Below are 13,999 nucleotides of genomic sequence, written 5' to 3'. Positions count from 1 at the left end.
AAGCAAATTCATGTTATTTTGCTGGTTACAAAATAAAATAATGACTCATTCTGAAATCTCACCCACCACATATGCCACTTTTTTTTGTATAAAAAAACTTCCACCTGTTTACATTTTGGTATTCTGTAGCAGCTAGGAGGTATAAAAATAATGTGTGTAAAACGGACAGGATTCCTTTGAAACACTGCAAATATGCCCCTGTTTGCTCTAATAATAATTCTGAAAACATTTAGACAACTCTAAAATATTTCAGCCTGGGCTTAAATATACAGAATACTGACGTGGCGGATCTCGACACCAAGTTCCTGCAAAGAGTTGAGAAAGACATATTAGTTAATTTGAAGCACCACTCCTATTTCTTCTATGCAGGTTGACTTTGGCCCATGTAGAATCGGCAAAACGTTCCTCCTCCAGTCTCAGCGGCCCAGAAGGCCTGCGAACCTCAAACGGGCGTTTTATGGTTGGTAACTCACGGGCCGTTGCTGCGTGCTTGTCACTGGGAGATGGCGCCTGCCGTGCCTGCATACAGCTCTATGGGCTGTGCGTGCGGAAGACAGGCGGGCCCTGAGTGCAGCAGCCGCTAGCCCCGCCCGGACCTCTGACGCTGTGACACCGGGCCCGGCAGCCGCAGCAGCGCCAGGAAGTGACCTGCGGCTGCACACGCCGGTCGGAGAGGAGGCAGCTGCAGGACCCATCGCAGCCCGCACATACATACCGCCAGCATGCTGCCCGAAGCCCCGGAGGGCCAGCTCAGCGCCGTCAGCAGGGCCCTCTCCGCCGGTACGTGCTGCGTAGTTCTCCCGCCACCCATTCTACCGGCCGGCGTTCACCGTGACCTGCCTTTTAAAGCTCTGGAGGCGTTCATTGCCGGTCCCGCGATGCCCAATATCCCCAAACATTAACTCACCCCCTCTAACTTACTCCTCGCTTGTTCAAGATCAGGGGGTAGCATTGTTTCATGATGTCCACTGTGTATGATTCTAAAGGCATGTTTGAAGGTCTTGGTCTTCAGAGCTAGTTTGAGTAGCACTTTCTCTTCCAAGGCAATTATTCGTACTACTTGAGTGTATCGGAGGAAAAAAAGGGACTGGCTAGTTGTTGGTCCAGAGTCTTTTTTTTGTTGTTGACATTTTTAATTAAAGAAATGACATGCTATTTTAGTGTGGCCTGGAGTACATTGAGAATTACTAAATGCTTCCTTGTGCGTTCGTGGTCAAAACAAGTAGGTGTTGGTTTGATTGATGGATTTGTGCAATTCTTGATAAACTACCTTTTGCACCTCTTTTATTGGGTCCCAACCTGTGTCTCTTGCAACTTATTTCATCCACAGTAGTTAATGTTTAAGCCACGTTAAGTTTTTTTTTTTTTTTACAAATTATTAGTTTTTTATTATTAGTTTGGCAAGTTCTTATTTGAACTATTTTAGTTCACTACCCGATTTCGCCTTTACTGTTTGAAATGAAACGGCTTGTTGAATGAGTTGGTAATGTCGCAGTCATCTACTTCCAATTTGGATTGTGAGCCTGGGTGGTGAACAGGTTCTTTACAACTTGTTAGTTAGTAAATCTTAAAAAAAAAAGAAAAAGAAAAGAAAAATCCTGTACTTAACTAAAAAAAATTGAATCTTCAAAAAATTCTGTAAAAGAACTGTTTCAGACTAATGCCACCAGCAACACCATGGAAGGGAATAGTCAATCCTTTTGCAATTTTCTTGCAAACGTTTATAAAATAAAGTCGAACAGGGCTACATCAGGTACTCATAAAATAAGGCAACTAATCTTGAGGAAAATAAGTTTTCTCCCTGTTGCTCTTACAAGGACATTTTTAGTGAATTCACCTTTTTTACGGCTAAGCAGGTAGAGTTGCAATTCAAATCTATAAAGTCTGGCTCACCATTAGACCCAGGCCTTCTTTCAGTGGTAAAATTAACGCATGAGGTCCTTCATTGCCTTTCATCTTACCAGCATTTTTTAACAAAATGTTTAAGCTATTTCCTTAAACTGTGAAAAATACCCTCTGTTCCTCAACTGATTAAAAATTAAAATCTCAATGATGTGAACCCTAACTGCTATCGCCCAATCTCCAGAATCCTGTTTCCGGTTAAGATTGTGAAGAAGGCCATGAATCAGCAACTTGCCTCCTTCATACAGGATAACCATCTCTGGACTCTACTGATTTCGGATTCAGAAGTGTCCATGGCATGGAAATTGCCTTGATTGTGGCGACATAGGAGATAAGGGCGACTCTTGATAATGGAGAGAGAGCATCTCTTGTCTTACTGGATCCATCAACATCATTCAATATGGTCAATAACGATTTTCTGATTGACTGTCTCCACAACATTGGTATCAGAGGAGCTGCTTAGGCACTTTTAAGATCTTTTTTCTCTCTGCGAGAACAATCTGGCATTAAAGGAGTTCATTTCAGAACCATCTTCTCTGCCTTGCCGGGTCCTCGCTTAGTCCAACACTGTTTAACGTCTGTCACCACTCTGTCCTCTCTGATCATATCATTTGGGTTCTTCTTGACGAGCTATGCTGACGACACCCAGATTGTCATCTCGCTCTCTAGCAATAAAACCACTGGAACTCAATTTCACAACGGGCAGTGAGTGACTGGATGAACAACAATTGCTTAAAGTTAAACTCTGGAAAGACAGAGGTCCTCTTGTTTTGTAATGAGGTCTCGTTTTGATTCCCGTCTTGGTGACCTTATGAGTTCGGAATTCTACCGACTTCAATTAGGAAGGTAAGGAACTTGGGAGTTATAGTTGACTACAAACTTGCCTAAAGGGATCAAGGGAACGCTGTGATCTCCCCTTCCTTTAACACACTACAGATAATAAAACTTTTTTCCGATTACATTCCACTGGATTAACAAAACAAAGTAGCAACTGCTTTAGTTTGATCTAAAATAGACTATTGCAAGAGACTCTACCTCAATATGCAACAGCAATTCATGAATAAGCTCCAAACACTGCAAAATGCCGCAGCACCCATGCTTTTAGGGTTCTCCAAATTTCAATCTGCATCTCAAGCTATACGCAAATTAAATTGGCCATCAATCAAGCAACATATTATTTTCAAGGCCCTATGTTTTTCCCATAAAGCGCATCCCAGTATAGTCCTGGACTATCTGAAAGGCAACTTTAAATGGTACTATCCAAGCAGGACGCTGTGCTACCCTGGGACCAAAAATGTCATAGTCCCCAAGTTCAAACTCTCCTCTTGGGGAGGAAAATGCCTTGTCATCTGCAAAACTAAAGTGTGGAATACTCTACCTCTACATATTAAATCCATAACTAATCTACTATTCTTCAGAAAAGTGCAAACACATCTTGCTATTTGATAATTAGTTAGGGCTTCTCTCAGTCACACTGTGGAGACCGCGCCAAGACTCCTCCGGGTATTTGCGCACTTTAAAAGTATATAATAAAAAAATCCCTTTTATATTTGCTTTTTCTAGCAACTTATTTTCTTTAATTTTAAACCCTCCACTCGTCCTGTAACAGTGCATTTTCATGAACAGTTCTAAAGTGCCAGTGAGGTTTCAAGGATAACAATAGTAGCACAGTCACATTTTTATGGTGGAAGTTGCAAAAGAGACAGAACAGGTACCAATGCTTCTCACTGCTTGACTCAAGCTAGGCGAATGCTAGTGTGATTATGAGCAGGGTGTGCATCTGGGATTTGTTTTTTCCATTTAATTTGAAGATTGTTTCCTAATATGTGCAAGGTAATTTATTTGATTTCAGTTCTCATGCAGATTTTGAAGCATGACTTTTAGGACTTCAAAGGTCCAGCTTTCACACATCCTTCACTCAGACTTGCACTGACCATGAAGTAATCCCTCATTAAAAGTCTCATGTAGGGCATAGTAAAATGAAGACACTCATATTGTAGGGTGTAAGCACCTCCAAACATCTTCACAGCCCCCTGGTCCCTTATTGTCAGTGATTTGGACACCACCGATCTTCAATAAGGATTCCATTCATATCGTGGTCAAACTAGATCTCCTGGATACCATAAAGACTCCAGCCTTTTTTTGAGGGATCATCACCTAGTGCTACCCCATCTCTAGTAATAATAATAATAATAATCCACATTTGTAAAGCGCACAATCACCCGTAAGGGTCTCTAGGCGCTGGGGGCCGTCGGGAAGATTAAGCAAGCTATTGCCCAGAGTCACATGGTGCTGGGCTAATCTGCTGCCGGAGCCGGGGATCGAACCGTGATCCCCAGATTCCGGAGTCAGTCGCCCTGGCTGCGGCGCCACACCTCTTTGAACTTTAGACACATTTGGGGCATACACATTTAAAAGTCCAATTTGTTCACCCTCCAGTTACAAATATTTATACCTACCCTCCTGGTCAGCAAGTGTCTTTGAGATCTTAAAGGGAACATCTGCGCAATCCAAATTGGGGCTCTAGCTTGTGTGAAAAACTGGTAACAGAAACATTGACTCCACCATTTTTGGGTAATATCTTCTTTTTCTACAGTAGACTGATGCCTATTATCTTTTCGACAAGTAATTTTAGTCTTCACTGATCTTATATTCCGACACAACTTCACCGAAGATAACCTAGACTTAACTCTATCTGGGTGGGGGAAACTCTGCGATCATATCTCTTCAACTTCATTACGATAACCTCAAAACATTTTGAACACCACCGAACCATGCTCTCTCTTCCGGGATGTAAATAATTATAAACAAGCATTGCCCAAGAATACAACAAGGTATGTCCTGCCAGAAGAAAGCCTCCTCTCCACAAACTCACTAAAAAGTAAAAAAAAATAAACTGTACATCTAAAAACAGTAGTGAGTAGAAAATGCAGGATACTTCATATCGCAGCCTGATCCCAGCACCAACCCCAGTGTAAGATGTAGCCAATCCATAGTACAGACCCCAGAAATTTAGAATATTTGCGATGATCACCCAATGAGTAGCATCCACTCTAGGCTGTCTCATATAAAGACAGCTTAGACAGGCACAATGGTTGCAGTGCCTAAACTAGCAATTTTCCCAAAAAAATTCTTCCAAAGGACACTTTTCTTGCTCTGGAGACCCCAGAGTTTTACACTATTTCTGTGGGCTCTACCTTTTGCATCCTCCACCTTTGCCTCAAGTCTCCTTACACTTAAGTACAGTAGTTTACATTCGAGTTAGACCTGGCCTGTCATTAATGCCATGATTGTCTGAGTAGCTGTGTGTGATTTGCAGTTTTTTAAAGGTCAGAACTGAGAATGTTAATTTTGATGTTTGTGTTTTTTGCTATTAGCAGGTCCTTGATATCACCGATCAGGTCCAAGTTCGTTGACTTGGGTCTGCCATCAGCTTCAGCTCCAGGTGTTCTCTGACTCTCCGTACCCACAGCTGCTCTGAACTATTTTTTTGTGCTTTTTAGCTCTGTTTGTTTTATCTTTAACAATGCTGTACACTTAATTGACGGCCTGGTATATAATAATTTCTCATTTCTGTTGTTGAATGCATGGATTATATATAGGGGAAAGGTATTCAATTCTTCCAAGTGTTCACCAGTCAGGTGGAGGTGTTAAACTGTTTACTCAATCCAAGCTATACCAAGGTAGTCCATGCATTCTGAGCAGCCATTGCAAGAACAGAACACAGTATATTTTTGGCAACTTACCCTCGAATAGAAGGCCCAGATAGCATCTCTTTCCACATATGGCATCACTTGACCACTTGCTCATGCCCAGTGCTAACTCTGAAAGACCTGAGCTTTGTCAGTGAGTGGATCGAGAGGGAGAAGGCCTGATTATAAGGTGCACCTCCCAGGAGTTTCAGAGACCAACAGAGATTCCACTCATAACCAAACAGCTAATGACTGAAGCTGCATAGACACACTTTCTTTTATAGTGCCTGCTCTGCTGTCGCCAACTGTGTAAAATGTGTCCAAAACATAAGGCACAACTGATTCGAAATTCATTCAGAGATTTAGGCCCTAGTGTATGTTGCGTTTATCCAAATGGTAACTTGGACTGCACTCTACAACTATCGGCTCCAGGAAACCCACCCAGTACCACCACCCACCTTCTGTCCCCGCTGAGGTAGCATGAATCACCCCCATCAGCCTGGTATGACTGCACGTCTCTGCTCCTTATCTTGACTTCCTCTGTGCAAGACACAGGGTTTTGGGCAAGGGCCAAATGATATCTCCAGTCCAGGGCACATAGATCAGTCCCCAGTACCCTTGTGGCACCACGCAAGCCTGAGTGGCACAAAGTCATGGTTCACTCTCCATCCTTCTTGGAAGCAAGTATTACTGCAGCCAGACATCTTAAGGGGATAATTTGAGGGGGAAAATATTGGTATCTTTGGCTGCAGTATTGCTTGCGCTTTCGAAGGGGCACACATATTCGTGCCAAATCACAGTTATGTGCTCATGATTAGTGCAGTATGTTTAAAGGGAGATCGAAGCTACACAGAGCTGTGTGGTAACACCTATTTTGAAAGCCTCGTTCCCATGTTGATGGGTTTGTTGCTGGCGAGAATGTATCCGAGGTGTCGAGCTGGAAGAGGATGGAGCCCTGGGGTACTCCACAAGCGAAGGGGAGTTTCTTTGGAATATGTAACTGTCATCAGTAAGAGTTGATGGCAGTTGGCAAGATTGGTGGTGTTGTAGTATGGGTATTTATGTGAAACATATTATCCCTGGTGACACTCTACGTTGGGTACAAAAAGCAATCTATTCCGCTGGAGCCCAGTGTTAGCAGTTAGCCATGTATATAAGGATTGTAGTGAGTCATGCAGTTTCCATTCAGTGACAGGCAATCTGAAGTCTTCTTCTCATGAAGCTTAGTGCAAGATGTGGTCATACATATGGCTAATATAGTGACATGTAATTCACCTTATTTTGATTTGAATATTTTTTAAGTAGAATAACAAAATGTACCATTTAGCTTGGCAGGTTTACACATTTAAGGCTACAGCATAGATGTTTGCATAGCAAAACCATGATCTAGAGAGAAACGTTTTAAGGTTATTTTGTAGTTCAAAAATACTTTAGCAGATACTCATTCACAAATTGAATATAGGGTGTTAAAATGCAATACTTGACTTCATGAATTTTGAGATTGCTGCAAAATTTCTTCCTCTTTCCCCCTCTCTCTGCAAGGATACCCCTTGTTAAGTACTTGCACATTTTGTTGCTTGATTGGAGTTATTTCAGTTGGTTCTGCTATGGTTGGAGTAGTCTCTGAGAATAAGGTTGCTGTGTTTTTTTCCCCCATCATGTGTCCTGCTGGAGGGTTGTAATTTTGACTCCAGTGTAGATATTAGGCCTTTTCCTTGTACTTACTAGGGGTTCACACTTACTATCTTGTGGAGGGAGTAGTAGTGTAATACTAGTCTGTTTCCAGTAGATTCAGGTGGGGAAAAGTCCGTGGATTAGTGCTTGGTGATCTTTCAAGTCGAAAGGCTGAAGAGTGAGTATGGTCATCACTTCTTTTGATTTCAAAGGCATTGTCACACATGAGTGGATATCTGTGTGCGGTAGCATACTCTGATGCAGGTTTGCTAGTCCTGCGGAAAATGGTTCATGATTATCTGTTTCAGTAGCTGGTTAGAGTTTGATTTTACAGTGTTTTTTTCATGAAAAGGGTAGATGGGTGATACAGTAGAAGTTGGTGAAATTATCTCGCTTCAAGCAGAAGGAGGATTTCTCCTGTCTTGAGGTCATTGTGGAAGGGTCCTTGGCTGAGGGAGAAGTTTAGGAAGTATGTGACGTTATGATCTTGTATTATGTTTTACGCTGATGGTATAGTGTTAAACTTTGAGCCATGTTTGTTCTGTTGTTATGGTGCTTCCCTCATAACCCAGCAGGTTTGGCTGTTGCAGAGCACTATATATTGAAGAGCTTTACATGAATAAAGAAGATAACTTGGAAAGAAAGCGTCTAAACGTAGTTAATTACAACATAATTTGGTGACTATTGGTTAGTCAAGCAGATTCTGGTCTCTTCGTACTTGGATGTGAACCTGCATGTCAAAAGCACTCAGTTAAGTTGAGCATTGCACAGTGCTTTTGGTGGCTGTTTGTGTAAAGATGTAATCTGTGTGTGCCTCATCATTGAATTCTAAGTATTTGAGGGAATGTAATGGGAGTGCAGCCACCATTGTCACACCCGCTTTGCAGTCAAGTAACGAAGGCCGTTGAAAATGTGACTGAAGAGCAGCTTTTGAGAGAATGAACCGCTGAGGCAGTGAGAGGGGAGCTTTCTTTGAGCGATTTAATAGGGACTCTACGTATAACTGTAAGTGGGGTTCACGTGATATGGCTGTCAGAAGTTGAAAAGGGGAGAGCGGCCATTGAGCGCCAGGGCTTGTCGAGCAGTAGTTTTGGATCATAAAGCAAAGTCACCTCTTGACAGCAGCACTAGAAACCGTAATGTTGTGCCACTCAACTCAGTGCAACGGGCGTTCATTACGCAATCGGCCTCGAAAGGGTGAAGAAAAAAACAGCTGCGGGAAGTGCGTAAAACCGATCGATGAGCACAGGCGTGTTCAAAGGGGAAAAGGGGCAGCTACACCTGCTGACATCTATTGCAGGAGGAGCTGAGAAAATGAAAGGGTTTGTGCTGAAAGAGGAGCAGAGGTGTGCCTTAAGGCAAAGCCACAGCCTGTAATGCTCATTCACAAGTGTTGGAATTAAAGAGGAAGTGTCTACAGTATTGGAACAGTACTGCATTTCTGTTAGGGAAAAAAAAAATCACAGGGTGATGTTTGTATGGTCTCAAAGCAGTAATAGCAAGTAAACACAATCTCAAAGCATTGTAATTGGTACACACATACAGAACATTCACCAGTAATTTCTTGTGTGTCTTGGGTGTTTAAAAGGTGACATAAAGAAAGGACGTCACTGTAATTTCTCCACCTCCCAAGTTTTTTTTATCTGAACCAGGGATCCCATCCTATGAATGGGTGCATGTGTTTGATAATTATTTAGATGCACAAGTATCGATTTCAAGCAGGAAAATAGTGATTCTACCTACCAGCCTTGGAAAAGAGGGTCAACATATATTTAAGTACCTTCCTGTTGCAATGGATAATCAGGGTCAACCTACAGAGGATGTGTACATAGGAGCTTGGATGAGATTAGAAACGATTTGCAAAAGAGACCAATGTAGTGATGAAAAGGTATAGGTTTATACTCCATCACAGAGGGTTGGAGAATCCATAGATAAATTCATCACTAGACTACGTGAACTGTTTGATGCAGTGGCTGAAGAAATAATAAGAGATCATTGATTGTTCAGTGCAGATGTAGGAAAACACAGGAGCGTTTGGGGCGGCCAAAGATCCGACGCTGAAGGATGCACTTGAGATTGCAAAAATAGTAGAGGCGTCCGAGTACTATATGAAGGTAATGGATTGTAGAGAATGTAAAGTTAAGGGTAAGAGTGACACTTCAACAGTGGACAAAGTGGACGAGGAGGTAGCAGTGATGTCCAAATGTAACACGAAGGGAGGAAAGAAGTTTCCTGGAAATTAAAACTGCCAGGACCTGGATGTGGAGCAAGTGTGGGATTAACCACCATAACTCAGCAGAAGACAACCCCAAGGCCAGATAGAGTGCTATTTGTTGGTACATTAGGTGAGGTTGACATATGCACAGAAGGAGTTTTGCATGCTGGGGAGTTAGACAGTGAGGACAGTGTGAGGAATAGGTCCAAGGCAGAATTCACCATTAGGGACAAGAAAGAGGAGTTGATGGTGGCTTCGGGTTCATTATATACTATTTTACTCAAAGCTTTGTACCAGTAGGAGTTGCTAAATGTAATATTGTTACCAAAAGATATCAATCCTGGATAATATGAAAGTGAACAAATAGATATTTTAATACAGACATTAGTTTATAGAACAGGCTTGTTAAAGGCAAAGTCTATGTGGCTGTGTCTGGACCACCCACATTGGGTTGGTACCACCGGTATGACGTCCATATAAAAATGATCCTCATGCAGCAGTACAGGTAGTGGTGGTAGATGAGTTAAGAGTGGAAGATATAGTACTGGAAGGTGCTAAAGAAGTGTTGAGAGAGGGGGTAGAGCACTTAAAGGGTATGGAGATAAAAAATGTGTTGAACAAGGAGCCATGCCAATCCAGCAGAAGGTTAGGAGGGTTCTGATAATGGTAAGAGATGAAATGAAGAAAATGTTGAATGAAATGTTGGGCAATGGAATAATAGAACCTGTTGAAACGTCTGCTTGGATCTCTCCCGTGGTTATCACTAAGAACGCTGGCAGCAAATTGCGTTTTTGCTTAGACTTAAGGAGCCTTAACCAGAGCTTTGTTTCAGTTACATTTACTTTACCGAATATCAACTAGCTAGTCTTGTTGTTGCAAGGAGGAAAGTACTTTTTGGACCTGCAGCATGCATACCGCCAAATTCGATTGCATGATTCTTCTAAACCCTTGAAGGCTTTTATTACAATGAAGGGCACTTTCCAGTTCACAAGGATGCAATTTGGGCTGTCATCCGCGGCAAGGATCTTCCAGAGGATGGTGATTGAAGTATTCAAGTGCTAAAAGAACATAATTTATTTCCAATATGATATTTAGTTTTTTGGAGATAGTGTAAGCAGTTACAGCAAAGCTTTGAAAGAGACATTAGCCAGACTGAGTCTGAGTTAATGCTATGCAGAGAAAAATGGGCTTTCCAAGTCACCGAGGTCGAATATTTAGGACACATGTTATCACTTGAAGGAGTGAAACCAAAAGAAGGTTTACTTGCATCAATAAGATTAGCACCAGTCCCCCACACCCACAATAATGACCAATTATGATCTTTTCTTGGTCTAATTGAGTATTACTAAAATGTGTAAAGAACGTTGCCAGCAAAATAGAGTATTTGAAAGTTCTCATGAGGAAAGGTGCACGTTTTGTTTGATGAACAGATCTGTAAAAGTGTTTTGAAAATATAAAGGAAGAAATTTGTGGTGCGGTTATTCTCATACCTTTTGACGTCAATGAAAACACCATTGTAACGGTGGATGCTAGTGACACTCGCATTTGTGCAGTATTGTTGCATAAGGTGAGATCTTCGGAAGAAACTGTAGCTTTTGCCTCACGCTCTTTGACTGTTGTTGAGTGTCCTTACACTGTTATAGAGAAAGAGACTTTGGCAGCAGCTTGAGGTGTAGAATATGTCCATACGTATATATTGGGACACACATTTTTTCTTTGCGCTTACCACAAGCCACTGTTAAAGATTTTGTCTCCAAGTGAGGTAGGAAAAGGGTCTGCAAGACTTGCACGTTTGACTTCTAGGTTGCAAGAATACAACTTTATTGCTGAGTATATACCTGGTTGACGGAATGTACCAGCAGATTGCTTGTCATGGTTACCCTTGGATTGGAAGTGTGTGGGGGAGGTATGGGTGACTAAATATGCATGGGTGGGGCAGTGGCCAATGTGGAAGATGTTGTACAGTGGAGCCGGGGAACAGTTGGCAAACAGGAATAGTTATGTGGAGAGTGATTTGGTGTCGAAGACGGTTCTAAATCTGATACATAATGGTGATTGAAGAGAGAGACCTTACCCAATGGATTGAGGCCCTTCACTAAAATCTTAGATGAATTGTAGACAGTAACAGTCAAAGTTATTATGCATTGTCACAAGATTGTTCCTCCCCATGGCATTTGCAGTAAATTTTTCTGATTTAGCACATGAAGGGCATCTGGGGCAGACGGTAACAGAAAAGAGGTTGAGATGTGAGTTTTGGTGGCCAGGTTTGGATAGTGATATGGTAGAATGGGTTGAAAGATGTGTTGAATGCAGTGAGTGCGAGAAGGGATTAAAAATTGGTGCTCAAGTTGTAACGAGTAGTATTCACGATCCTGGTGGGGCGTGGCATAGTGTATGCCTTGACTTTATTGGCCCTATGGTAGGTGTGATCATAACGAGGTTTGGTATTGTTTTAATGGATGTTCACTCCTGGTGGTTGATCGTGCGATTGCTTCCTGAGATCACTACGAAAGTCACAATACGGATTTAGTGTGAGATTTTCAGAGAAGAAGGCTACCCTGCCGTTCTTATAACTGACAATGGAACTCAGTTAACTTCTTATGAGATGAGAGAATTTTTGAGTTTCTGTATAATTATACAGCACTTTACAATCCCCAAGCTAATGGGATTGTGGAGAGAGCCAACCGCATGGTTAAAGGTGCAATAGAACTGATTTTGTCCAATAACTTGGAAGTAGAGGTGGTCATTTTGAATTTGATGTGGGCATATTGCACCACGGAGAGTGCTACTACCAGTTGGGTGCACTTTTGTGCCATGAAAGGGAGGAAAGCTACACCCAAATAAATAACAATTTGGACAAGAGACCTGGTTAATGGAAATTTTGAGAAAGTTAGGAGTGAGAAAGATGTTCCCTGTTAGTCTGGTGAGATTAAGGATACACTATGAGTCAACCAAGATGATTGTGTCAAAGTGAGTTTGGGGTGTATCAGGAGTGGCTTGAGCAAGATCTGTGGCCCTTTTCAAGTCAAGGAAGTAGATCACTGGCATGTGGTGTTGACTAATGGAGAGAGAGATGGAATCTCAGAAGGGTGGCAAAATATTGTTCTGCTGACATGTCAGCAAAGATGAGAGAGGATGGAGATGCGTGTAGTGGTTACGTGTCAGTGCAGGATCTCTAGAGGTAGGGCAGGACATAGGTTAATGGTGAAATGAGAGTTGTAGGGCCAGGAAGTGCTAATTTAGGAAGTAACCAGGTTTTTGGTGAAAATGTAATGGATACACCATGTTCTAAGAGATCCCCCTGAGATAGGAGGCCTCCTAGTTACTTTTTTTGTGGTTGAGTAATCCTTTTACTTCATACCTTCTGTAATTTGCAGGTTCTTAATGCCTTTTGAGTTCTATTATCAAAAGTGCTCAAGAGATTTCAAATCACTTCAAATGTATTTTTATAGATTCAGTGTTTCATTTATAGTGTATATGATCTTCAATTAACATCTTACGTTTAATTTATGCTTTCAACCTTTATATAGTTACACGTTTAGTTTAATCTTATGCCAAAGTTTTAAGATATATTCAATTTGCTTTTCTTTTACGTTTGAAGTAAGGGATATATGTTATGATATTGTATTATGTTTTACACTGCTAGTATAGCATTTAGAACTTTGAGCCATAATTGTTCTGTTGTAATGGTGCTCCCCTCAGAACCCAGCAGCTTTGGCAGTTGCGCTGGCTGATGGGAAGAGCACCACGCATTGAAGAGCTGTACATGATCAAAGAAGTTAACTTGGAAAGAAAGCGTCTAAGTGAAGTTAGTTACGACAAAATGTCTTCTTAAAGAATAGACAATGGTAGAATGCTGTCTTTGTTGGAAGTGACTTAGTTTGAGGCCATGATGTTGGTTGGTACATCATGTGGTAGGAGTTTGAAGGAAGACCACTTGAGAGAATAACAATGTAACAGGAGTCAGCGTGAATGTCAGTTTCGACAAACCCTTGTTTTCTTAAAGAGTACATGTCAGATTTTTTATTTTAGCTACTAGAAATCATAGAAAATTATGGAAAAATTCCTGTTTGATCACAAGTCTTAGAAAACTGATGTATACATTTCAAAATGGGTGCACTTGGATGATCGAGCACATGATTATTCCATCTGATGGCATTCTGTAACAGATGGTACTGCTATTTCAGAAGCAGTCATGCTTATCTTATGAAAGTTTTGGATTGAAAAATGTGTTTTGTTAGGCATGCTGGCCTTGTGTTCTTACTTTTACTAAAGTGGACAGAGGTCTCTTAAATATTACGAGTGTCACTGTTTTATTTAAAAGAAAAATGTCTGTATGTACTCGTGCATTTAGTAGCACATAAGTAATTTGCAGTTTACAGAGTTATAAACTAACAACATTTCTTTCTGCACTATATAGCAGACTAGCATGTGTTAGGAGCATCATATTTTTCAGAACTTGCAATGAAAAATAAATACTTAATTTGTCAGCATTTGATCATGACGCATCTTAAGC

The 13,999-nt window shown here is 41.4% G+C and overlaps 1 protein-coding gene across 1 annotated transcript in view; it reads left to right on the top strand.

The window, feature by feature from the left end:
* Positions 1–592: 592 nt before the first annotated feature.
* DNAJC2 (DnaJ heat shock protein family (Hsp40) member C2) overlaps positions 593–13,999 on the top strand; it is a 252,490-nt gene continuing 239,083 nt past the window's right edge. The window contains exon 1 of the mRNA XM_078679433.1: positions 593–780. Coding sequence (XP_078535559.1) covers positions 723–780 — 58 coding nt within the window. The 5' untranslated portion in view covers positions 593–722. The remainder of the gene's footprint in view (positions 781–13,999) is intronic.

Source organism: Lissotriton helveticus, chromosome 1_1 (genome assembly GCF_964261635.1).
Source record: "Lissotriton helveticus chromosome 1_1, aLisHel1.1, whole genome shotgun sequence".
NCBI lineage: Eukaryota > Metazoa > Chordata > Amphibia > Caudata > Salamandridae > Lissotriton > Lissotriton helveticus.
The sequence above is the reverse complement of the archived record's forward strand: the minus strand, read 5'-3'. Positions and strand labels throughout refer to the sequence as shown.